Below are 24,757 nucleotides of genomic sequence, written 5' to 3'. Positions count from 1 at the left end.
TGTTATCTCCATTCCACAGATGGAGACGCTGAGACAGTTAAGTCCCAGGTCCAGGGCAGAGCTGGAATGAGGCTTCCCTACCATGTGGCTCTGCCCCCAAGGCCACGGCCCTGATTGTCCACCTACCCAGTGCCTGAGGCTGAAATCCCTGCTCATGACCATCTTGGGACCTGAGGCATGGCCCAAGTGCCCTTCTTACCTGCTCTATCCTCAATGGAACCCTCCAAAGCTCTGCCATCCCCAGTTCCAGTTGCTCAGGAACACCATCCCTGCCTGCTAGCCCGGGCCTCTCATTGAGGAAACACGAGCCCTTCCTCCCTTGGCCAGGCCAGTCCTTTGGGTGTGATGGGAATGGCCCTGGCAGCCAGTTTCAGGGCCAGGGATGGTGATACAGAGAAGCAGAAACAGACAGGAAGGGAGAGGGGCAAGGCCAGGACATGGGCCAACTCTTCACAGGCATCAAGTGAGGAACCTCATCCTGCCCATAGCTGGGTGGGTTTCAGGGACAGAGGGAGGTCTAGGCCTTTTCTGTGTGCTGGGCGGGCTGAGTCCTGGACTTCCTACGGAGGGGGCTGGGGCCTCCAAAGTCATGGCCCCTGGGTGGGGTAGGGGCGGCAGGGGTCAGGTTGGTCCTTCTCTGAACAAACCCTTCAGGGAGTCCGCAGGGGAATGCTCTGGGCGAGTGTTAGGGATTGGAGTCTGGACACTGCTCAGTGCTCTCCCTGATGGGCGGGCCCATTTCTTTGGCTGCAAACCTGGAGGAAGAGAAAGGGAAAGTACCACTTTCGGGTGGCTGCCATGAGCCCAGCCCTGCTGGGAGATTTAGGCACCGTGTCACGAGAGGCCATCAAGGGCTCTTCCCAGGCTGACAGCCTGTGACTCAGCAAAGTGACCATACCTGAATCCCTGACCAGCACGCTGGCCGGGGCTCCACACACATCTCACCTAAACCTCACTCAGCCCCAGGCATGGGTCTGCCTTCCGTCCCTTTCACGAGAGAGGATCTAGGATCGGAGACGTGCGATCGCCTGCTCGGGATCATATAATGAGCACATGACACAGCCAGGGCTTGCTGCCAGGCCTTAACAGGCCCTTCCAAGGTTGGTTCAGGCAGGTTATGGGGGGACAGAGGCAAGCTTATCTGCATCCTCCTGCACTGACCCAGCCAATGTGGTACACAAGAGCAGTACTAGCCTACAGAGTGGCCCTATCTGGGCTTGGCCTGGACTTCCTGGACCCCACAAAAGCAGGTTCTCCCTGTGGCCCTCGCCCCAGGATCTGTCTCTGGAGGAAAGCCCACCTGCCTCCTCCTCTGTGGTCTGCACAATCCTGAGGGCCAAGAGTGTGCTTCCTGGTGTCTCTAGCCTAGCTTAATCTTGCTCCTGCAATACCAGCCCCTACAATGCACCGGACAGCCCCCACAACCAAGAATTACCCAGCCAGAAGTTCAGCAGTTCTGCGACTGAGAAACCCCGAAGTAAAGCATGGGCTTGGGAGCCAGGCAGACCTTGGTTTGAATCCTGTCTCTGCCACTTACTAGCTGTGTACCCTTTGCCAAGTGGCTTTACCTGTCTCTGGTGATTGTCAATTTGCCCTTCACCAAAAGTGGCTGCCTGCATTTTAAGGGGATCTGAGGACTAAACAGATAACACACATTGAGTATCGAGCACAGGCCTGGCATGGGGGATGCTCTGTCACCGACAGCCATTATTTTCATTTTCCAAGGTGAACCCAGGTTATGGGAGCAAAGGTCTGATGGCTGGACCTGGACCTCTCACCAGCCAGCCCTCTCTCCATGGTGAGCTTATTGTGGATATTGTGGGAGAGGCTGGAGGGAGGAGCCAGAAGGGAAACGTGATCTCAGGAGGGCAAAGGTCAGTTGAAACTCATCTTGCTCCCTCTTCCCAGGAAAGCCATGGGGTGGAATTTGGGGAGGGACCAGGATGAATACATACAAAATAAGGCCCCTTAGCTCAGCGACCCTCCATGCATTCATAGCCGGGCTTATGGAGGAGTGGCAGGTCAGTGAACACAACCCAGACAGGTAGAGACACGGGTACGAGTGCGAAATGGCATCCTGGCTTCGGGAGCAGCATGTCCAAAGGTCTGGTTGTGAGAAGGAAGGCATAAGGCCTGTTTCCCAAATGGTAGTCCAGTGTGGCTAGGAGGGTCCAGCTTGGCAAAAAGAGCTTACCCCAACTGAGTGGGGGACAGGCAACATTCACCATTTTCAGACGAGGTCCTCCTTCCTAGGTATACCTCCTTGCTAGGACATCAGAGTCCCTCTCTCTCTGGTGGGAAGAGTCACTGCAGTTTTTCTCTTTGAAATCCAGACACTACTACTACCTCCCACCACCCTCTCACCCCATCCTCCCAACACACCACACACACACACACACACCAGAATTCCATGATCCACATCTCTGGGAGTCACACTGGACATCCTCAAACACCACCCCCTCCTCATCACCCGTCCCCCATAACCTACCCTTCTTACCAGGTACCCAGGTTCTCTCATCTGAACAGCCCTTCTGCACCATCCAGCCCCTCTTTTGTCCTGCCCCTCTGCTTCATCCATCCTCCCAGAACCCCATTCCTTTGTAACAGCTGCCACCATCTGCTCCTTGAGAAGACCAAAGTTCTAGTCATGGCCTGTCTCAGCCATGGCCCCCTCCATCAGCTCAGGCCTCCCCAGGATTGCTCCCATTTGCATCCCTTGGGACCTGGAACCCTCGTCTTTGCCTCTGGAAAGTGACATTTCTTCGGAGTGTAGAAAAGAGCCAAGTCTTGACTTTCTGAGTTCTGGGGACAGAGGAATGGATGCCCTGGGCCCCATACTTCAGTCAAGAGAATACTCAGTGAATGAATGAATGAATGAATGAATGAGTTATGCGCGACATCCAAGTTCCAAGCCAGGGAAGGAAGCTTAGCGCCTGCTAGGGGCGATGGGGAGCTCTGGAAATCCTGGCCAGGAGCGTGGAAGAGCGGGGGATCCATCGGGTAGGGGCTGCTCTCAGAATCGCCTGGCCAGGCGGCGGACCAGCTAGAACCTCCCGCCCTGGAGTCGCCCCAGCTCGTCTAGGAGCCGGGCTCAGACAGCCGGCTGGGCGGCGGGCACCGAGCCCGGCCTCGTCCACGCTCCAGCCAACAGGAAGAGAAAGAGAGCGGCCAGGCGAGGCGGGCCAGCTGGCCGGCGGGGAGTCCCAGGCGTGGGCGCCGGGATCGGGGGAACCCCAGCCGGCGCCTCCCGGCCTGGGTGCGTGGGGCAGGGGCTGGGGGCAGCGTCCCCCGTCCTGGGGCCTCCGCGTCCGCTGTAAAAGGGGGTTCCTTAATCCAAGGGCTGCTGCACGCACCGATGGGGGCTGGGGGCGAGGTGTGCCAGGAGGACCGAGAGGCCGGGACTGAGTGATCCGCGCCGAGAGGGAGGCGCGGACCCTCGGCTCGGGGCGGGAGGGGCCGGGGGCGGGGACTGCGAGACGGGGGAGGCCGGGGGCCTGCTGGGCGGGGCGGGGCCGGCCGGCACCTGGGTGAGGTTGCGCCGCCCCGCCCCTCCGTACTTCCGTGTGCAGCGGCCCGGGAGGGAGGTGCTGCCCCGGGGTCCCCAGAGCGACCACCGCACCCGCCGCCGCCGCCGCCGCCGCCGCGCCGAGGCCCGGGGGGGACGCTTCCCCAGCCGCCGGGCCGTCCCGGTCGGTGGCCCCCGACTCCCGCCCGCGCGCACGCCCCGCCCCGGAGCCGGCGGGGAGCCGGACCCCCGCCGCCGCGCCCCCAGGCGCCTGGCCCCGCGCCCGGAGGTGAGTGAGGGCCGAGCCCTTCGAGGGACCCGGGCCACCCCGAGGGCGCGCCGCCCCTCCCTCCCTCCCTGCCCCCTCCCCGCTCCCCGCTCCCCGCTCCCCGCTCCGTTCCCGTTTCCGAAACTGAGAAACAACCGCGGCGGCCAGGCGCCGCGCTCCGGGACCCGCCGGTGTCCCCGTCTCCCCGTCTGTCTGTCCCTCCGATCGGTCTCAGGGGTCGAGGCCAGCGCGTCCGTCTGCTCCTGGCCCTTCTGCCCGTCTGCGCCCCAGCTCCGCCGAGCGCCCTCCCGTCCCTTCCGAATCCCCGGGATCTTCTCTCCGTCCCTCTGTCCCCAACTTCTCTGTGTTCCCCTGTCCGCCTGTCCGTCTGTCCTCCGCCCTCCGCGTGCCCCCTCGGCCCCTCCAGTCCACCTCCCACCGCCCCTAGATCCTGCTCCCCGCGAACCGCGCCCCTGGCCCCGCTCGCCCCCGGCCTGTCCCGCCGTCTCTCCTTCCACCGGGGGCTCAGGCCTCGCCTCCCGCCCCTGCGTCCCTGCCCGGCCCGCGCGGCGCCGCCTCCTCTCCTCGCTCTATCTCCTCTCGGTCTCGGAGTCTCGGTCTCTCCCTCCATCTGTCTCCCGGCTGGGCGTGGCTCTCGTCTCCGCCACCTCCCCTTCCCGCCTCGCCTGCTCTTCTGCTCCTCGGAGCCCCTTCCAGGACCTGCCTGCCCCGGCCTCTCCCCAGCCCGGACCCCACGCCCGCGGGGGCCCAGCCAGGTGAGGGGAGGTGGTGGGGAGAGCCAGGGTGCAAAGGCGGGAGGGGAGCCCCGTCAGCACTGCTCCACTTCCCCAAACCCTCCGCTGAGCCCCCCACAGAAACCGCATCAGACAGACTCGCTCAGGGTGGGATGCTGTCCCCTGCCTTGCATGCCTGGATCCTGTCTCCTGGAGCTGATTCCTCTGTAGCAGGGCTTGTGGGTGTGTTGTGTACCTGTGTGTGCTTGGGTGTTCTTTGTCACTATCTGGATGTGTATGTATGTTTATCTGTTTGGGTGTTCTGAGGCTGTGTGTGCTGTGTGTGTGTGTGCTGTCTTAGTGTGTTCTTTATCACCAGACTCCCCTCTGGGGGTTGGTGTGTGTGTGTGTGTGAGTGTCTTTGTGTGCCTGCATATGTGCATGCCTGTGCATCTGGAAGGTCCTTTGTTGCACACTGGGTGTGTCATGGTGACCCACTAGCCATGAGTACATTTAAGCTGTTAATTGTGGGAGTCCATGGTGTCAGGGTACCTGCTCACCAGGCTCATGTGTGAGTAGATCTGTTTGAGTGTGTGTAAGTGTGTGCACCAAGGGAGGAGACTGGTCCCTCGAGTTTCCTCCTTCTTACTGTGGACTGAGCTGGATTGTGGTGGACAGACCAGCAGAGGGCAGCTGGAGAGGGGGAAGGGGGGAAGTGAGAGAGTTAGTTGTGGAGGTGTTTGGACAGCTTTATCTGGCTATAGGGAGGTGGTGTAAGGGATCTGGTGTGTGACAGGCCTGGGCTGGGGGTGGGACTGGCGGTGGGGGCCTATGACTGGTGGGAGACTCACAGTCTGACTGTATGAAACTGAGTGTGTGAGCTCGGGGAGTAACTGATTGTGGGGAACTGAGAGTGCCTGGGCGTGGGTGTCAGGAGCAGGAGGGGATGAAACAAGGTGTGTGGTGCCTGCGCCCTGGGGTGAGGGAAGGTGAGAGCGCCAGTGTGTGTGTGTGTGTGTGTGTGTGTGTGTGTGTGTGTGTGTGTGTGTGTGGGAGGCTGTGAGCGTTTGGGTGTGCAGGCAGCACATCAAGCCCAGCCCTGGCTCCTGGGGAGGGGGAGGCTCCCATCGCTCACCTATCCCCAGGTTGAAAGACACCAGAGGGCAAGGCTTGGGGGTTTGTAGGGTTGTTGACTAAGACCTTGGACTCTGGATCCAGGAAAGACTTGGGCACAAAAGTCACTGCCTGTTAAGAGCAAGAGACCGGAGCTAGGCCTCCCTAAGGCTGTTTCCTTACCCTCGGAAGGGAGAAAGTTGTGAGGTCAAGAGGCCTGAGTCAAAGGTCCTTTGGCACTGCGTGGCCCATACTGAGTGCTCAGCACATGCTCAGTAAGTCTTATTTGGCGACCACTTACTTTCCTCCAGCTAGATGGTCTCCATTCTCTTGGGAGCTGGGGCTAAAAAGCCTAGATAGTGCCCCAACCTCGTTTCTTGCTGGCGAGGTATCTGTTGCTCCCCTACCATTCCCTTGACTAGACTGCTTGTGGGAGGGAAGACAGCTGAGACCTACCCCCCCCCCCCCCAGCAGTAGTGGTGGGGGGAAAGGAGGGGCGGTGACTTGGAGCTGTGGCTCCAGGGCACTGACACCATTTAGCTGGCACAGCTAATTGGAGTTTAAATTAAAATTAGAAATAACTTAACGTACAAACAAAAAGATAAGGAAGGATGCCTCAGCCCCCAGGGAGTGGTTTTGGGGGTCTTCAGCCGGAAGAGGGGTCCCTATCTGGGGAGGGGAATCTTTTGTGGAGGAAAAGTACTCCGGCACCAGGGACCTTGTTGCCTTCACCATTCTTTCCTTCGAGAATCTCTCCGAGACTCGTTTTTTTATCTGATTTGTTTTGTTTTTGCTGTATAACAGGCACAGCAGTAATATGAGAATCACCTCAACTAGAATGTGCAAAACAAGGACCAAAATCATGTCACTATTCATTCATCACTCCCAATTTGAGTCCAGCACAGCCGCTGGCATATCACATCATCGGAGCCTCAGAACCATGTGGGGAGATGTCTTCTCCCGGTTTGAAGGATGAGACAAACTGAGGCCCAAAGGAATTCCCCAGGCCACAAAGTGGTGGTAATTGATTGCACCCTACTCCTCCCAGGCCCTCAGGGCAACCTCTCGCAGACAGGAGGATCAGGAACAAGAATTCTTGCTTTTCTGTATGTAGCCCGGAAAGGCACAGAGGTCTGAGACAGCATCCCAACCCCTAGCATGGAGCGAATACATACCCCGTGCCCTGGAATAGCTGGGCCCAACACCCTGTTTCACAGGAGAGAAAGTCAAGTTCAAAGAGACCTGACGTCTTAAAGTCAGACCAGGCTGAGCGAGGCGTGTGTCGGTTTTGCTGGGGAGAGCCTGTTTGGTGACACTTCCCCGCTCAGCTCTTTCCTCTTGTTCCTGCAGGTCTACTGGAACTGGCCCAGGTGCGGGCAGCAGGCCTACTTCTCCTGGTGGTGGTTGTGTGGTGGCGGTGGCAGCAGGAGCCAGGACTAAAGGCAAAGGGGAGCCAGGAGCCCCAGGTAAGACTAGATCCTCTGAGACAGATGGACAGTGGACAGGGTGGACTTCTTCTTTGGGTTCCTCCCCTTCCGCCCTGGCACCCAACTCGGTGGGGCAGCACACGGAGTCCATGGTCTGGGTGTGGGCCCTGGGTGCCCAGAGAGGGCAGCAGTTTGCCTGGAACTGGCTTCTGGCCCAGCAAAGGTTTTGACCTTGGAGCTCATAGGCCTGGGGCCCCGCAGTAGTTTGGGGTGAGGAGTAGTGACACTTCGCTGGTCAGAGAGAAGGTGTGTGTGAGCCAGGGGGTGCAGTTGGGTGTACCAGCTTTTCCATGGTCGCTTATCTCTGCTCCAGGCTGTTCTCACAGTCACACAGGGAAACTGAGGTTTGCCCTGGGAATGGAACGAAGTCTCCCAGCTCCTGGTACAATGAGCTCTCTTCTACACCCATTCCTACATTTCCCCAGCCTCTCTGGGGCCGGAGGAGGGATTCCAGATCTCCCTTCCCAGCCTTCAGATTGAGGACCAGCTGGGCAGAGTCATTGAGGGGAAATGGGGAAGGCTGCCATCTCTGAGGCCTTCTACAAAGTTAGAGATTCTTTTCTCTGCGGCCGGCCTTGCCCCCTTCAGTCCCCATTGTGAGGAACAGTCCTGGGAGCTTACCATTACGTGTCAGAGCCCAGTGAGCAGGGTTCTGGGGCATAGTGGGAGATTCTGAGAGCACAGAACCTAGGAGTGACAGTGGGGAGGGGTGGAAAGGTGGTCTTTTCTCCTGGAGTCCTTCCTGATCATTGCCGCATTCCCACCCCTCTGGCTGTCAAGCGCCTACAAGTCTTGGGGGTCAGTAGACAAGTGGGCCTTACTAGGGTTTGGGGTGCAGGGGTGGGAGTGGGAGCTAAACAAACCAGGGTCTCCACTGGGTCTTCTGTTTATTCGACCTACCTGCAAACCTGGTGGGGAGGAGGTGATGTGCTCTTGGCTGCTGAGCCTATGCTATCAGAGTTCAGGGCACCCTTTCTTCTCCCCCTCCCCCCAGCACTGAGCCTCATTCCCTAAGAAGTTCAATTAATTAGCCTTGGAGCCAGACCACTTTCTTTTTTAAATGTATTTTTAATTGATTTTTAGAAGAGAAAGGGAGAGGGAGAGAGAGAAACATCAATGGGAGAGCGAAATATCAATCATCTGCCTCCTACACTGGGCCTCAAGCCCGAAGCCCAGGCATGCACCCTGACTGGAATCACACCAGCAATCCTTTGGTGCACAGGATGAAGTTCAGCCAACTGAACCACACCAGCCAGGGCAGAGCCAGCCCATTTTCAGCTCTAAAATATTACCGACCTAGCCCTAGCTGGTGTTGCTCAGTGGATAGAGCGTCAGCCGGTGGACTGAGTCTGGTCAAGGGCATGTGCCTAGGTTGTGGGCTCAACTCCCAGTAGGGGGTGTGCAGGAGGCAGCCGATCATTGATGTTTCTATCTCCCTCTCTGTTTCTCTCTGAAATCAATGAAAAAAAATGTTTTAAAAAATAAAATAAAATAAACTATTGCTGACCTAGTTGGCATAGACATATACTCACAAAAAACTGAGGCTGCACTTGGCACCCATGCCCACAAGTGCCTGCACATGCACGTGCGCACATGTACACAGGTGTTCACATGCACTCGCCCACAGGCATGCTCCAACATGCACACAGATGCTCACCCGGTCCCCGTGCTCTCAGATGTCTGCCCACACACACCACACTGTGCCCATTCTGGGTCAGGAAGGGGGGGTCCTTGGCCAGAGTCACAGCCCCGCTTGTGTCTGGTGCCGAGTGTGAGGTTTGAGGGTGGCCGTGACCACAGGTGCTCCGGGGGCTGGCACACAATGGAATATAGGCCCTGCCCAGGCATTCGCTAGCTGTCCTGCCCAGCTGGCCCGGTCCTCCAGGCTGCGGAGGGCTTGGCCATGGAGTTGGGGGAGCAGGGGTGTGGGGGAGGGCCGTGTCAGCTGTGCCGGCACCGTTTGTGGCTGCTGCCACAGAGGAGGAAGTGGGCTGCCTGTGGTCATTGGGCCACGGTGCTCACAGGCTGGGGGGCGGGAGGGGTCCCACCGCCCTTCAGCGTCCCGAGGTGCACGCCTGGTGGAAGTGGAGGGCGGGGATGCAGAAAGGATCCTTGTCTTGGGCGGTCTGGGCACTTTCCAAGGACTGGGGCCCACGGGGGGAGGCCCGTCTGTCCGAGGTGTTTCCGGAGGCTCACTTCCCCTGGGCTGCCCAGGATGTGGTTTCACAGCAGGACTGACCAGCCTGCCATCTGAGGCTTGTCTGTGAGGGAAGTTGCATTTGGCCAGGGGATTAGGCCGACTGACCAGGCTATCCAGAGCCAGGGCTGGCCAGGCCTTGATGGAGGCTCGGGGAGCCCTCCGCCATGAAACCCTCCACGATCCTGGCTTCACGCTTGCTCCAAGCCAAGGCTCAGAGCGTTAGATCCGTGGGCTGGGCCCCCTGTGTGTGAGTGGCCATGGCTGGGCTGCATCCCTGGGCTGAGGAGGCTCCAGGCAGCTGTATGAATGAACCCTGGCAAGTGGCTTTGATGCCCAGTGCCTCAGTTTCCCCCTCTGACAAATGAGAGAACGATAGCATTTGGCTTTGTGGTGGTGTGCCAGAAACAACAGATAATGTATGCAAAGTGGCTAGCACTGTGCCTGGCACATTGTTAGTAGTTATGTAAAGCACTCAGTACCCCGGTTCATGGAACTGTTCAAAACACAGCAAGTGGCACTTGCTGGGGCCATTATGTCAGATGGCCTGGGCACTGGCCCAGCGTCACGGGGCCAGGTGGCTGAGAAGCCGGGCCTCTGGCTCCCTCATGCCCCCTGGGTTCTGCCTTCAGAGGCCACGCTGCAGGGCGGGGAGGGTTCCGTGGGTTCAATAGGTCCTATGTCCTCCGAGAAGAGGAGCTCCAGGGTGAAGAGCTGTGCCCACGCAGCGGCCCAGCTCCCTCCTGCTCTGCTCCCCTTCGCTTTCTTTCAAAGAGAGAAGAATAGATCTCATGACAAATAGAAGGGAAAGGTAGTCCAAAGCTGCTGCCGCCCCCTCAGGCCTCTCTTGGCACCCCCTCCCCCTTATTTCGCCCCCCCCCCCCCCAGGACATTGGGCTTGGAGAAGCTGAGGCTGGCAATGAGGGGGTGGATGGTGAGCCCTCCTGCCAGCCTGCCTACATTTCAGACCCCTGGAGTCAGTCTTTGGGCTGGGGTTGGAGGCGGACCTCTGGGGCTGATGGCAGCTAGAGGGAGTGGGGAGAGCTAGAAATACCCGACACACACACACACACACACACACACACACACACATCCTTGACAAATGCCAGTGGATGGTGGAGCCCTGCCTGTCTCTCAGACAAGGTTGAGCCGAGCTTTGGCCTTTGCTTTCCGGCGCCAAGAGGCTTGGGACCTCAGGTGTGGGATGGTAATGATGGTGGAGTTGGCAGGCGCTGGGAGGCTAGAGGGCTGGAGATTAGCATTTCCCCAGGTTAAGAGTGTGAGGGCACCCTGAAGGTTTAGGGGCAAGACCTCTGCAGGCATCAGACAGACCTGGGTTCAAATTCTTGCTGGCTGTGTACTGGCTGTGTACTGCTTGGCGCCTCAGTTGCCTCATCTGTGAGATGGGTCATTGTGACTGGGACAGAGGAGTAAAGGTAGGCAGTGTCTGAGGAGATCAGGGGGGTGATGAGGGAGGTTGGATGGGGCAGGTCAGGGAGGAGAGGGGTCTGGGTTTGTCAGAGGGGAAATGGGAAACATGGGGACTTAGGGGGGGGTGAGATCCTAAAAGATCCACTTAATTACCGAGGCAGAAGACTGGGGGGGGGCAGGCCAGAGGGCGGAGAGCAGTGAGCAGGCAGGTGCAGGGCCTGGGGCGGTGGGGGTGCCTGGATGGGGACAGCAGGCAGAGAGGAGAATGGACTTCAGGATAGACTGCAGAGGCGGAAATGATGGTGTTGCCGTGTAGGCAGGAAGGTGGGGGGAGGAAAACGACCCCCAGGTGTCTGGCCTGATCTACTGGGCAGGCACTGGAGCTGCTGGGAGGTGGGGGCAGCTGGGTGGGGGATGTCGGCAGGTCTATTTTGGACGTATCTGAGTAGCTCTAGAGTGTGGTGAGGTCAGGGAGGCAGGTGGCTCAGGAAGGCCTGGGCTGAAAGCCAAGAGGTAGCATGTACAGCCCAGGCTGGGGGGGTGGGGGTGGGGGGAGACAGGGTTCCGTGGGCCTTTGGTGGAGGCTCTGGGTACGGGTCCAGGTGACTGTCCTTTGAAGGTCCCTGCCAAGGTGCCCGGGAGGGCAGGCTTGTGGTGGCTGAGCTGCTGTTTTCACAACAGCCCCGGAAGCTTTGGATCAGTCTGTGGCTCTGTTGGGTAAACAGGTGCAGCGGAGCAGCCAGTCGACGAGGCCCCAGGCTGGCTCAGATGTCTGCTTGCTGTGGGCTGTGGGTGTTGGGGGTGGTGGGTGGGGGAAGACAGGAGGATTGCAGGGTCTTAGAGTATCAGGGCTGGAGAAAGCTTAGAGGTATTCATTGTCAGGACAGGGAAACGGAGGCCCTGAGAGGGACAGCAGCTGGCCTGGGGCCTGCCAGTTGACTCGGGCTTCCTTTGCCCAGCCCAGTCTCTTCCCAGAGCAGCAGACCAAAGCCGGTCCCTGCAGGGCTGGGTGGCTTGAGAGCCCATTACCTCCGGATCCAAAGAAGTTTGGAGGCTCCTGGCAATGGGGCTGGGAGCTGCACTCAGCACAGCCTCCTGGGCTGCATCCTTCCCTTCTCCAGATGATGCCAGAGCGCCATGGCCAAGCTCTCGGGGCACTCAGCGCAGACCAGATCTGAGCTAGACCTGCCCAGCCCACACCCTGGTCCCCCCTCCCAACCACCCCCCCCCCCCCCCCCCCCCCCCCCCTGCCATGGGATGGCCCTGCCTCTCCAGCTTTCTTCTGATCCCTGAAGTGTGGAGACATCATCTGGGCCCAATCCCAGATTGGCCCAATCCCCACTTTTGTGGGGATTGACAACAAAAGCCTTCGGGGGCCATCTCTCCTTCTCCCAAACACAAAGATGATTGTCAACCAGCAGGAAAACCATGGCGCCTCTGAGGGTGCGGAGAGAAGGGCTGAGGGGTAGACTTGGGCCTGTCCCCCTTGGGGGGCCGTGGAGGAGCCGTTCCCTCCCCAACCGCAGGCACATGCCCTTGCCCCACCGGAGGCCGGGTGGACGGTGCTGGGGCTAGAGAACCAGAAGGTCCTCTCTGCCTCTCCCAGGCGCAGTCCTGTTGGCTTTGTGTGAATTGTTCCACCTCTCTTGGTCAGTTTCTGTCCAGGGAAGGTCATGTGTGGGTGCCTGGCATAGCCATTGTGCCTGCACAGGTTCAAGCCCTCCCTTCTGAGTGCCAGGCCTGAGACTGCCTCATCCTCATCCTCCAGCCTCTGCTGACTTCCCCTCAGACAGGTGGGCAAGAAGAGCCTGCCCAGCAATGAGCCCGACCCTCCCACTCCTTCCCTGACCCTCCCACTCCTTCCCTGACCCTTCCCTGAACTTTGGACTTTGTCGGGGCCAGGAGGGACTTTCCCCTGCCCGACAGCAGGCCGCCTTCCCTTCTCCCAGCCATGTGCCCCGGAGCTGCCTTAGAAACAGCTGCATTTGGACTTTCCTGGGCCAGATCCTAGCCAGACACGCGCGGGTCCTTCAAGACTTGTGTTCCCTTTGAGCATGCGGGTCTCCGTGCCGATAAACGCACGAGGGCAGTGATGCCCTGTGTGGTCTGCGTGGGCCTGGCTGTCTGTCGACACCCGAGAGCCAGTGAGTCGGGGTGTGTTTCTCAGTGTGTGTGTCACTGGCGTTGTCATAGGAGCGTGTATATGCCTGTGGCTGCAGCTGTCTGTGTCCAACTGCAGGCAGGCTCCTCCTGTGTGAGTGTGTTTGGGTTGGGGGAGTGCCGTGTGTGTGGTTATTCTGGGAGAGGTCCCGACATACCCCCACCCTGGCTCCTCACAGAGGCCCCTTGTCCTCAGCCCTGCCATGAAGGGCCCTTTCTTCCTTTCTCCCTGGGGCTGAGCCAAGGGCTTCCCAATCCTGCAGCCAGCTGGGGGACTCAGAACCTGTGCCTGGTGTGGCCAGTGACCCCGAGAAGGTCCTTCTCTCCCCCTCCCCCCACCACTCACACACACACACATGCTGGCAAGAGCAGGTGTGAGCCGATGCCAACCAGCGTTCCAAGTCCTGCTTCTCAGACTCTTCCAGACCCTCTGGCTGGGCAGGCCCATGGCACCTCTGCTCATCCTCAGACTGAAGCTCTCCTTGACCCCCAGCCAACAGGACCTCCAGCTCCCACCCCTAGCCCCGCTCCCTCCCTTCATCCTGTCACTGCCTGAGCAGTGGTCAGAGCCTCCTCTGAGCACATATTTATGTGACTGACTCCACCAAGCTATGAGTCTATGAGTCTGGCATGCCTTGTCACTGTAATGAGGAGAGCTGGGGGTGACCTGGGGCTGGAGTGGGCTGCACCCCATCATGTGCAGGTATCGCATGCATGTGTTTTCTGGGGAAGAGGGCCCAGGTCTTTCATTGGCTCTTAAGATATAGTCACCCCTTTTGCAACTGCAAGTGTCAGCCACGCTGCCCACGACTCTCCACAGATTCCCCATTCCCCTCTAATTCCAGTGGCCGGGCCAGCAGCGGGCTTTTTGAACGTCCTGGGACAGTTAGGTGTTCCATAAGGGCTGAGAAGGGTGAGCTGGAGGCAGAGGCACTGCCTGCACAACAGACCCAAGTTCTCCGCAGGAGCAGGGTCCCAGACACCTGCACAGGGTACCTGCTGGGATGAGTGGGTGGGTGTGTGTGGGGGGTAGAGGGGGGTGGGCATGGTGCCAGGGAGCAGCTGGCTTCCTGGGGAGTGGGGAAGGATCCAGGGCTAACCTTTAGAACTGTCTGGAAGGATTCGTAGGAATTCAGGAGGACATTCTGAGGAACTGCATTTGCAAAAACAGGGAAGCTTGAAAGTGGGGCACAGGCTGAGGCAATGGCTTTCTCCAAGGTCAGTGGGAGCCAGGAGCTTCCAAGCTGTGGGGAGAATGAATAGAGAGGAGCCAGGAGTGGTGGCAGGGGGGAGAGGTTTCTGGGGAAAGGGAAAGGGAGGAGAGTCTAGGCAGTGGCTGGTGTGTGGGGGAGGTGAGGGAGGGGATGAGAAGGAGCCTTGTGGCCGAGGCTCCTGTCCTGGGGAGGAGCAGGTGTAGGGAGCACCCCTTGTTCTGGGACCATAGCTGGTCCTCCTCCCAGGACAGGACAGGGCACGTAGAGGCTGGCATACAGGCCCGGCTGGGGGGCCTTGAAAGGTCTTGCTAACCCTTCCTCCCCACCCCCTGCTCTTCTTCCTGGGCCCGTTTCCTGGGTTGTGAAACCCTTGTGGCCTCCTCAGCTTGCTTCCGCAGGGGAAGGCCGCCTGGGGAGGCCGTCCTCCCAGCCAGGCTGCTACCCGCCTGCCCAGCTTGGCAGCTTCCGCCACACCCGGCCCCTGCCCTGTTGCAACTCCGCCAGGGCCAGCCCCGCTCCCTGCTGCGGATCACACTGCCCTCACTCCTCCTCCCTTCCTCCGCCTGGGCCTCACGTGCCCCCCGCCTCCTTCATTCAACCTTCAAGGCCTTTGTGGGCTGCACTTCGTAGGTCCAAGCGGGGTCTGCATCTCTAGGGGGGCCTAGTCTGACACCATCGCCACCCCGCCTTGGTGCTGCTGTCTCTGGGCAGGCAGCAGGTGCCGCCCCACGGCTGGGCAGGAGAGGGCTGCGTCAGAGGGGCTCCTCTGCTCCTCAGGGGTCTGTGTAAGGGAGCAGACCTCAGACCCACCGGGTGGCCTCGGCTGATGTCTCCTCACCCCGGTGTGCTGGAGCTCTGCAGGCCGCCTCTCGCATGCCTGGCACACTTTCTCAGGGACCTCCCTCCAGGTTCACACACACTCCAAAGCCTTTCTCCTCAGGGCCCCCTTTGCCCCTCTGTCCAGTGGTATCACCCCGTGGCCTGTGAGGCAGAATCAAATGCCAGGGAAGGGCTGGGGTGGAGGGGCCAGGTCAGCTCTGCGGGCCGGGGACTCTCATTATCTTCGGTTTCCCTGTCTATACGTTCCCATCAGTCACTAAAGGCCCTTCTCTTGGAGACAGTTTGGCTTGCTGGGTTGTATTTTTCCCCTTTAACAAAAGTCGTTATCAAACAATTCACACACGATTGTAGAAAAATTAGAAAATGCATTCCTGTTTCTGGTGGTGCCACTCCTCAGGCTGTGTCCCCTCCATGCCTCCTTTGCTGGGACACACTGATGTGCACGCGCGTGGATGTTTAACATGCATATTTGTCCTCTGTGTCCGGGTGCTCCCATTGCCCCAGACTGGCTGGGAGCAGGTTTCCGCCACCCCGAGGAGGTGCCTGCTCTGGCCTGGCCGAGCACCGCCTCTTCTCTCTGGTGCTGGTCTATGGCAGGGTGAGGGCCCTTTCCCCTGGGACTGGAGCCCAGCATTGCCAAGCCTCCCCTGTTTGGAAAACCGGACGCTGGCCCAAGCAGCTGGGACGAGAGGGAAGGCAGCGGTTCAGGGTCTGTGTGTGTACAGAAGGGGTAGTTCTCAGGGTCAGCCTAGGATCAGCCTGCAGGGGGCTGTGTGGATAGGCCCTGATCAAGCACAAGCACCTGTCTCCTGCCATCCTCCCTCTCTGTTTGCTTTCTCTGTCCTCACGAGTGTGCTGTGTGTGCTGCTCCTGGCCCATTTTTTTCTCTGCCTCTGCCCCCTCTTCCCCTTCATCTCCTCTTTCTGACATGGCAGGCCTGGATTCAAGTCCTTCTTCCACCATGTACTGTCCGGGTGATCTGAGGCAAATCACTTAGCCTCTCTGAGCCTGTTTTTTCGTCAGTAAAATACCCACCTTCCGGACCTGCACAGGGATAGAATGTGCTAATGCAGTTACACAGCCTCAGAAAATGACAGTCCTTCGGGGGCTCTGATAGTTGCACCCAGGCCCTTTGAGTCCAGGTCCAGTGCTCTGTGTTTCATTGGGCTGCCTTCACTTCAGGTTAGCGAAGCAGCAGCATAGAGACTCGGAGCCCACAGGCAGCTGGGCTGGCCTCAGCTGGCTCCAAGGAGATAGCCCCATGGAACCCTGGGTAGGGTCCAGCCCCTGCCACCTCCATGGCCCTGCAGAGCAGTGATGAGGCTGAGCCTGGGCCTATTTGCATGGGGCTATAAATAGTTGGCACACCTTGCTTTTGTGCCGTTATTTCACCTCCTGGCCTTCCCGCCAGTGTGCAGACGTCCTATGAGGTGAGTGGGCAGCCCTGGCTCCGCTGAGCAGTGGGGGCCTGGTGTGCAGGGACCCGGGGTCTCTCAGAGGCACACAGTGGTGGAAGGAGATGCCGGCTCACGGGGTCTCTCTCCCTCCTGGGGTCCGGGCAGTACAGTTGGGGTAGAGGAGGTGATAGAGCCTGGCAGGACCCACGCTCTGGTTTTAGACCTAGGAATCAGGGCGAGGTCTCCCTCCCTGTGGCCCTGTGGCCTGGCGGTACAGGTTTGGGGCCAGGGCCCACTGTGGTTGTGGTTTTCCCCTGGTGGCTTCTAGCTAACTGTGAGCCAGCAGCTGCTCTGAGAGTGGCGGCAAAGAGCTGGAGGCTCAGCCCGGGCTCTGACACCCCCGTTCTCCCCTCCTTGTGACTGGGTGGTCTCCATGGACAGCTCCCGGCGGGCCACTGGAGGCCAGGGAGGCATGGAGTCCGTGGGCCGTCTGGGCTGGGCCCCACGGGGAGGCAGGAGAGGAGGAGCCGCCAGCAGGTGTGTTCCAGAGACTTGGCTGCCCTGACTGAGAAGGGGGCTCAGCTATCAGGACTGTCATCCCAGGCGGGCGGTGGGTGAAATAGATGTGGTGGGGGGGGGGGGCGAGGATGCTTTATGCACCGAGAAGGGAGGTGCACGGGTGAGAAATGGGTGCTGAGGCCAGAAGTAGTGGTAGCATTAACCCCACCTCAGGCCTGTGGGGTTGATGTTGGCTCTTGTCCAACACAAGTTCTTGTCACGATGGGCCTGCACTAAGGGACCCTCGTTATCTGGGAATGGGGGCCAAGAACCCTGCGTGGAGTCCCACAGCCAGGGCAGCATTGGAGTTAGGGTGTTGCCACTGGGCAGCTTGACCATTATTTTGCCCCCAGGGCCTGCCCTGGCCTCCTCTCCCCCAGGAGCCAAGCACCTTTGTCCCTCCCCACCTCCCACTCAACCCTCATTCCCTGTGTCTCTCAGAAAGTCCAGCGTTGCCCCAGCTGGTCTCCAGGTTATTGCTCCAGGTGTATTGTCCCAGCTGCATCTCCAGGTTATTGCCCCTGTTCTCGATTGTCTTGTGAGGAAGCATGCGGCTGAGCCATGTCTGCTGGGCTCAGACCCAGAGAAGTGGGGGCAGACATGTAGCAGTGTGTGCTGTGCAGGGAGGAGCCCTGCCGCTTCTTCTGGACTCTCAGGGAGCACTCATCTGGCTGCTCCAGGCATTGGATGCTGGGCCGGGCAAGGTGGCAGGCATGATGTCCTTTCTGCCAGGAGGTTTGGGACGCTCACCCAGACTCTCACAGCCACTCCCAGTCAGACCCATGCAGCTCAGTCCTCACGTCAACATCACCTGAGTGCCCACCACCTGCCGCCCACTCCATGTCCTCGCAGGCACACACATCTCCTCACACACTCTAACTCGCACACTCACGCACACTCAGCCCACAGTTGGCTCTCCTCCCTTCTACTGGGAGGTCCTGGTGGCTGGCCTGGCTGGACTCAGGATGAAGGCTTTGGGGCCTGGGCTCAGATGTGAGTTCACACCCCTCCCCCCCACCTCACTCACGCTGAGTAGGAGCCAGTCCCAGGCAGGGGACATGACAGTGTCTGCCCGCCCCCCCATCCCCGCCGGCCCCTCTTCTCTGCTCTGGCTGCTGGCCTCAGAGGACTGGCCAGGCTGTTGGGCTGGACTGCAGGCTGAGGTCAGTGTTTCCTGTGAGCTCATCTGGCTGGGAGCTCCCAGCAGACCCGCTGTGCTCTGGCTGCCTATGGAGGAGCCAAGGGATCCTTCCCTGGGCAGGGTGGCTGCTGCATGTGTACACATACGTGTGCAGGGGAGGGGTCAGTGTCTGAGCCCGCCACTCTGCGGCCTGAGTTCAGGATGGAGGAGGAGTACATATGTATGTGCATACACATGAGTGTGTGTCCCTTCAACCTATGTGGCGCCTAAACCCCAAGCCAGGGTCCAAGCAGGTGTGTGAGTGTGCATGCACGGGCTTGCACAGGTGAGCATTCCTCACGAAATACAGCCCGGAAGACCCCCAGGGTCTTCTCCTGCAGTGAGCCTTGATGTGAGGAATGTGAGGAATGGAGGAGTGTGGGGCGAACTGGTGCGGTCTAAAAAGCAGATTCAGCGTTGCATTGAGCATTAAAATCGTTTTATATTTAGGAAATAATTTGTTTGAAAGTGAAGGCGAGAGGCCCCGATCCTCGGGGGCTCGGGCTCAGAAGGGTCAGGCCACGGCGGTGGGCGGGGCCGCGCACCGCCCTGGCCTCGGAATGCAGCGGGCGCTCGTCAGTGGAACTCCAAGTTTAGGTCCTGGCGTGGCTTCCCAGCGTCCGTTTCCCCATTTGAAAAGTGGATGTGGTCATTTTGGCCCGGCGTGTCTTCCCGGGCGTTTAGGAGCAGATATTTTTGAAAACCCAAGAAGGGCTGAGTGGGCAGGGTGTGGGGGGAAGGGGCGCTGTCCTTCACATCTCGGCCCGCACAGGCTGGGTGCCAGGCACGGAGCAGTAGGTGTGCTCAGCGGGGCATTAGAGGAGGCACGGAATGACTTTACAGGTGGTTTTGTAGGGGGGTTCCCGCCTGGAGTCGGGGTCCCCAACCAAGGGGGCCGTGCCAGCCAGCTTTCACCTGCTGTTCCATCTTCTAGGTTTGCCAGGGATGCCACAAAGCTTGACTTGCCTAAAACTTTTCAACTTCAACATTTTAAGCACCGTGTGGACCAAACTCAGTTCTGTGAGAGCTCTGTGGGGAGTGGCTACTGACCCGTTCCCGCTGGCCCTGCCCTGCCAGCCTGCTTCACCCATTCTCCCTCCCCTGCCCCATCACAGGCCCCAACATGGCACCGTTCCTGCGCATCGCCTTCAACTCTTATGAGCTGGGCTCCCTGCAGGCCGCGGACGAGGCGAGCCAGCCCTTCTGCGCTGTGAAGATGAAGGAGGCACTCAGCACAGGTAGTGCTGGAGGCTGGACCCTGGGAGGCGCAGCAGCCAGGGGAGCTGGGAGCCTGGGCCTAGTGGGGGGCAAAGGCGGGGCCCAGCCTTGTGCCCCCAGAACCTCTGAGGGATCCTTCCTCAACCTCGTCTCCCTGCCCAGCCCAGCTATGGAGGCCGGACAGCTACCAGCTGCATGGAGCCCTCCCTGGGGCTGGAGGCTCTGGCTCCTCCTCACCCAACAGTTTCCACATGTCCATGTGCCAGGCCCTGTGCTGGGCACCGAGGACACCACAGTGCTCCAGGGACGGCCTGGCCCTGCCCTCGGGGGGCGTTTCGTCAGGTGGGGGAGCCAGACGATGAGTCCTGTGAAAGGGACGCTGAGAGTAGGCACGCTCCCAGGCTGGAGTCAGGGACGTGGTCCTGGGAGGGCAGGCCATTCCTTCTTGCTTCTGCCTTCCTCTGGTGAACCCTGGCTCATCTTCTAGGTCTCAGCTGAGCTGTCTCTTCCGGGAGCTTTCCCACCCCTTAGGCCGGGGCTGGCCCCCGTCATGGGTGGGTCTGGAACTGGCCTTGCCCACCCCAATTTCAGGACAGCTAGGATTTAACATTTATTGGGGGCACCAGCTCCCCATGTCTCTGCCGGTGACTGAGGCGCCAGGAGGGCAGGCACCCAGGTGTAACTTTTCATTCTGCCACTTTCCTTGCCTCCCATACAGTGGCTGGCATGGGGCAGCTCTCAGCACAGGTTCACTGAGTCAGTGCATAGGGAAGGGGGCATCTGGGTGGGACTGGAAGAAGAGGGAACAGCAGGGGCAAAGACCTGGTGATGGGACCTGGCAGGACCCTCGGGGAGCCGCCACGGTTCTGTGTCCGGGCGTGTGTTGTGAGAGGAGGAGGCTGGTGAGGTGAGCAGAGCACAGTCGCACAGGCTGAACGGCGGGACTCAGTCAGTCACATGGGCCATCGGGAGAGAGCCGGGTGGATTCTGTCCGAGCTGAAGCCTGTGGGAAGTCTGGAAAGGGGGGGACAGAGGGGCCCTCGCCTGATGTGACTGGCTCGGCCCTCGCTGCAGAGCGCGGGAAGACGCTGGTGCAGAAGAAGCCCACCATGTACCCCGAGTGGAAGTCCACGTTCGACGCCCACATCTACGAGGGCCGCGTCATCCAGATCGTGCTGATGCGGGCAGCCGAGGACCCCATTTCCGAGGTGACGGTGGGCGTGTCCGTGCTGGCCGAGCGCTGCAAGAAGAACAACGGCAAGGCCGAGTTCTGGGTGAGGGCGCGTGAGCCGCTGTCCTGTATGCCTGTGCGTGCGTGCGTGTGCACACGGGGAGTGAGCTTGGCTGTTGGGTGCAGCTTTGTAGCTGAAACAGCTGAGTCCGAATCTCAGTGCTGCAATGTACCAAATCCTGGCTTTTCCATAAAAAGGAGAAGCTGCTAAAAGACCCTACCTCAGTGTTGGTCGCTCAGATGAAATGAGTGGCTGGGTGTAAAGGGCTGATTGCAGAACCGGCACAGGGTGGGAGCTAAAGAGAGCCAGCCTTGTTGTTGAAACCACCTTTTTTCCCTTTTGGTTTTGTAAAGGTAGGGTGTGCCCATAGGAAAACATTCCGCACTGTATGTAAAAGCGAGTCTGGCCCTAACCCCCGGCCCAGGGCTCCCTTCTCAGAGGCACCCACTGTCCCCAGTGCCGTTGGGAATCGCTGCAGAGAGTCCAGGCCCAGGCAGGCACTCGGGAACGGCAGCTGTGATCTTCCCCACAGCGAGAAGGGGAAGGCGGATGGCCCGTCACTCACCTGCCAAACCACACATGTGGCCACAGCTGCCAGCACTGGCAGAGAAGCCCCACCCCCCAGGGTCACATGTGGTCTCCTGCAGCCAAGATGTCCCCGCTAGACAAGACTTGTGACCATCAGCCCCCAGGAAGGGCTGAAGGCATTGGGCCAAGAGAGTTGGCTCAGGGCTGCACTTGGCCCTTGGTCAGTCAGGCAGCGGCCCTTGCTGACCTCTCTGTCCACTACCCCAAGGCACAATGTCAGTCACCAGGCCTGGGCTCCTGGGAGGGGGGGCTCCTGGAAGGGGAGGCTCCTGCCCTTAGAACCAGCCAGTCTGTCGAGGAGACAGACACACGGAAGCCCTGACAGTCAGAAAGCCAGCACCTGTGGAAGTAGGCGGTGTCGGTGCCTCCGCTGGTGCAGGGGGACACGGGGCCTCGGTTCTGATATCCCTGTGAAGGGGCAGCGGTGTTGAGGGCGGGGAGTTTCCCTTCCCCACTCTGTTCCCAGGCCACACGGCCAGGCTGGGTGTGGGGTGGATCCTTTCACTTCCCCAAATGTAATAATACCCCCGAGTGGGGGGTGGGGGCGGGGCTCCAGGGCGGGGCCTGTCCCTGCCCACACCAGGCAGACAGGTGCCCCGCGAGGCTGCCCAGACTCCCATGGCCTTGGGGGTCCGGCCATGGGGGCGGGTTCCGAGTCGGGCTGGGCCCCGGGCCCGCCCTCACTGACCCCCCACACCCTCACCCCCGCAGCTGGACCTGCAACCCCAAGCCAAGGTGTTGATGTCTGTGCAGTATTTCCTGGAAGACGGAGGTAAGACTTGCCCTACCTGGGCTGGGGACCTGGGTTCGGAGGCCAGAGCCAGGACTGAGGTGTACGGAAGCAGCCACCGGGGAGGGACTGCGGGCTGTCCCCTGTGGCTGACCTCACCCTCCCTTGGCCCCCAGATTGCAAGCAGTCTCTGCGGGGTGAAGACGAGTCCGCGTTCCCAACGATGAACCGCCGTGGAGCCATCAAACAGGCCAAGATTCACTACATCAAGAACCACGAGTTCATCGCCACCTTCTTCAGGCAGCCCACCTTCTGTTCCGTGTGCAAAGAGTTCGTCTGGTGAGGGCCGGCCGTGCCCGCCAGGGGGCCGGGGGAGGGGGCCACCCCCGGAGCCGCCCCTTCTCACCCTGCCTGGGATTTGCCTTTCAGGGGTCTCAACAAGCAAGGCTACAAGTGTAGGCGTAAGTGTCTCCACAACCTGGTTCGTATGCACATGTGTGTGCATGCGTGTGTGCCTGGCAGCGCCTGTGTCTCCAGCGTGTGCACGGGAGGTTTCCCACACCAGAGTGCATGTGTGAACGGTGGCTGTGGTCCGTGAGGGCAGGAGGGAGGGCGGTTCAGGAAGCCCGTTCTGCATGCCTCCCTCTTCCTAACTCTTCGCAATGTGACATCACATTGGTGGCCTGGAATAGGTCACAGTGGAGAATTCACAGAGAAGTCTGGCCCCTTCCCCCAGAGAGGCTGTCAGGCCTCGACCGGCACGCCCCTGCCTGTGTGTGTGCCTCTGTTAGATGCGTGTGCATCTCGGTGCCCAAGGACGAGTCCACGAGGGTCCTACACCAGGCAGTGCGGGCTGGCCGCTATGAGCACAGGCTCTGGGGCCAGACTGCCTGGGTTTGAATCTGGCTGTACCGTTTCCTCACTGTGGGGCCTTAGGCAAAGTTACTTAACCTCTCTGGGCCTCAGTTTTCTCATCTGTAAAATAGGGATAATAGTGCCACTGTGGCGATCAAGAGGGCTAAAATATGTAGAGCTGTGTTTTCAGTGTGGTTGGCACATTGGTAAGCATTCTATGTAAGAAGCCGTGTCATGATCGCACATGCTGTGTGTGTGTGTTTGTATGTCTAAGTTAGGGTGCATCTGTCTGTGTGTGCATGGGCGCGAGAGAGTGCTTAGGAGCCATTTGCTGTCCCGGGGCACAGAAGAGGCTCCCTTGCCTCCAGTTCTCTCACTGCAGTACCCCAGGCCCCTCACTCCTGCCCCCTCCCTGCCCACCGGGACTCCTTAACCCTTTCCTAAACTCAGAGAGCCGCCAGACCGGCCTGTCCTCCTGCCCCTTCCTTCTCAGGCCCCTCCTCCGAGGGCTGGCAGGAAGAGAGGAAAAATCAAGCTCTGGGCCGAGGCCTCTGTGGGGTGAGGGTGTGGGCGGTTGGGAGAACAGTGGCTTTGTGTCGGGGGCTGGACTGGGCCTGCTCACAGACTCTGCCCTTCCCGGTGCCTTCCCATCCCCCTCCTGGGCCTGCGCCTCCCCAAGAATGCAACGCCGCCATCCACAAGAAATGCATCGACAAGATCATCGGCCGGTGCACCGGCACCGCCACCAATAGCCGGGACACCATCGTGAGGCTGGGTCCGGGGCGGGGCCCGGGGACCCGGGGGCTGGCCTGGTGGGAAGGGTTTGGGCTCTCCCTCCCTCTTCCTTGTGGGGCTCACCCATCCCCCCCCCGTTTTTCTTGTTCCTTCCTTGGATCTCAGGGTTGCCCAGTCCCCGGTGAAGTCCTATTGGCTTCTTGCCGTGCATGGGGTTGGGGGAGAGCGAGGGGTTGAGGAAGGGGCTGGAGCTGCCCTGTGACCCTCGGCCTGTGATCCCTCCACCCCAGTTCCAGAAAGAACGTTTCAACATCGACATGCCGCACCGATTCAAGGTTTACAACTACATGAGCCCCACCTTCTGTGACCACTGTGGCAGCCTGCTCTGGGGGCTGGTGAAGCAGGGATTAAAGTGTGAAGGTGCGTGGGAAAGGATCCGAGTGCAAAGCTCTTGGGCTGGGAGGAGGAACAGGGGTACTCCCCACTGTGCCTACCCACTGGACCCCGGAGCTCCACTGATGCTGCCTGTGCCCGCACGCTGGGGAGGCCTCGGGGAGCCTTCCCACTGGCCCGATGGCTCTGCCGTTTCCCTGCTGTGTGACCCCTGGGCAGGAGGCCCCACCTCTGTGAGCTCTGCAGACCTTGGGCTCAGTGGCTCAGCGTAGAGTTAAGACCCATAGTCGCTACTGCACAGAGCAGGTGCTCCCCAAATGCAGAGGAGAAACAGGGACCACCGCAGGAATGTGGCCCGCACATTCTCTGGAGGGTCAGAATTACGTCCCATATCTTTGACTTCTTCTTCTTTAAATAATGAAGGATTGGAAGTGGCTTCAGATACATTTTCCTCTGAAGACGGAAAACCCAGCAGCCCCCACCAAAGCTCTCCTCCTCCCCCCTTCCTCCCCCCCCCCCCCCCCGTCCTCTCCTCCACCCCTCCCTGCCCTGGGCTGGGCCCGCTGGCTGCCCTGCCCGGACAGGGGCCTGACGGGCCTGCTTCTCCCTCCCCGCAGACTGCGGCATGAACGTGCACCACAAGTGCCAGAAGAAGGTCGCCAACCTCTGTGGCATCAACCAGAAGCTCTTGGCTGAGGCATTGAACCAAGTCAGCCAGGTGGGCAGCACCGCGGGAACCGGGACAGAGGGCCATGGGGTTGGGGGTCAGGGCTCACCCCCACACCTGGGGAGCCACAGTGGGGGGGCGTTATACCCAAGACCCCACTTCTGGAAGGTCCAGCTCAAGGATTAGGGCAGCAGAGGGAGGTGGGCTTACCCCCCTAGGAATTAGTTATTCCAGCAGTTCTGTGCTTGAGTGTGA

The 24,757-nt window shown here is 60.0% G+C and overlaps 1 protein-coding gene across 6 annotated transcripts in view; it reads left to right on the top strand.

Annotated features, from left to right (window-relative positions):
• The first annotated feature begins 3,540 nt into the window (after positions 1 to 3,540).
• The window catches only part of PRKCD (protein kinase C delta), a 28,485-nt gene continuing 7,268 nt past the window's right edge, over positions 3,541 to 24,757 (top strand). Inside the window, exons 1-10 of one of the 6 annotated variants that reach the window (XM_045579051.1) lie at positions 3,546 to 3,794; positions 6,971 to 7,086; positions 19,200 to 19,322; positions 20,377 to 20,576; positions 21,834 to 21,894; positions 22,029 to 22,191; positions 22,282 to 22,313; positions 23,387 to 23,472; positions 23,733 to 23,862; positions 24,453 to 24,553. In XM_045579051.1, coding sequence (XP_045435007.1) covers positions 19,208 to 19,322; positions 20,377 to 20,576; positions 21,834 to 21,894; positions 22,029 to 22,191; positions 22,282 to 22,313; positions 23,387 to 23,472; positions 23,733 to 23,862; positions 24,453 to 24,553 — 888 coding nt within the window. In that variant the 5' untranslated portion in view covers positions 3,546 to 3,794; positions 6,971 to 7,086; positions 19,200 to 19,207. Of the gene's footprint in view, positions 3,795 to 6,970; positions 7,087 to 19,199; positions 19,323 to 19,554; positions 19,767 to 19,887; positions 20,050 to 20,376; positions 20,577 to 21,833; positions 21,895 to 22,028; positions 22,192 to 22,281; positions 22,314 to 23,386; positions 23,473 to 23,732; positions 23,863 to 24,452; positions 24,554 to 24,757 lie in introns of those variants that run through there. The other 5 variants (XM_045579052.1, XM_045579049.1, XM_045579050.1 and 2 more) reach the window with 5 other exon arrangements.

Source organism: Pipistrellus kuhlii, unplaced genomic scaffold (genome assembly GCF_014108245.1).
Source record: "Pipistrellus kuhlii isolate mPipKuh1 unplaced genomic scaffold, mPipKuh1.p scaffold_m20_p_11, whole genome shotgun sequence".
Classification (NCBI taxonomy): domain Eukaryota; kingdom Metazoa; phylum Chordata; class Mammalia; order Chiroptera; family Vespertilionidae; genus Pipistrellus; species Pipistrellus kuhlii.
The sequence above is the reverse complement of the archived record's forward strand: the minus strand, read 5'-3'. Positions and strand labels throughout refer to the sequence as shown.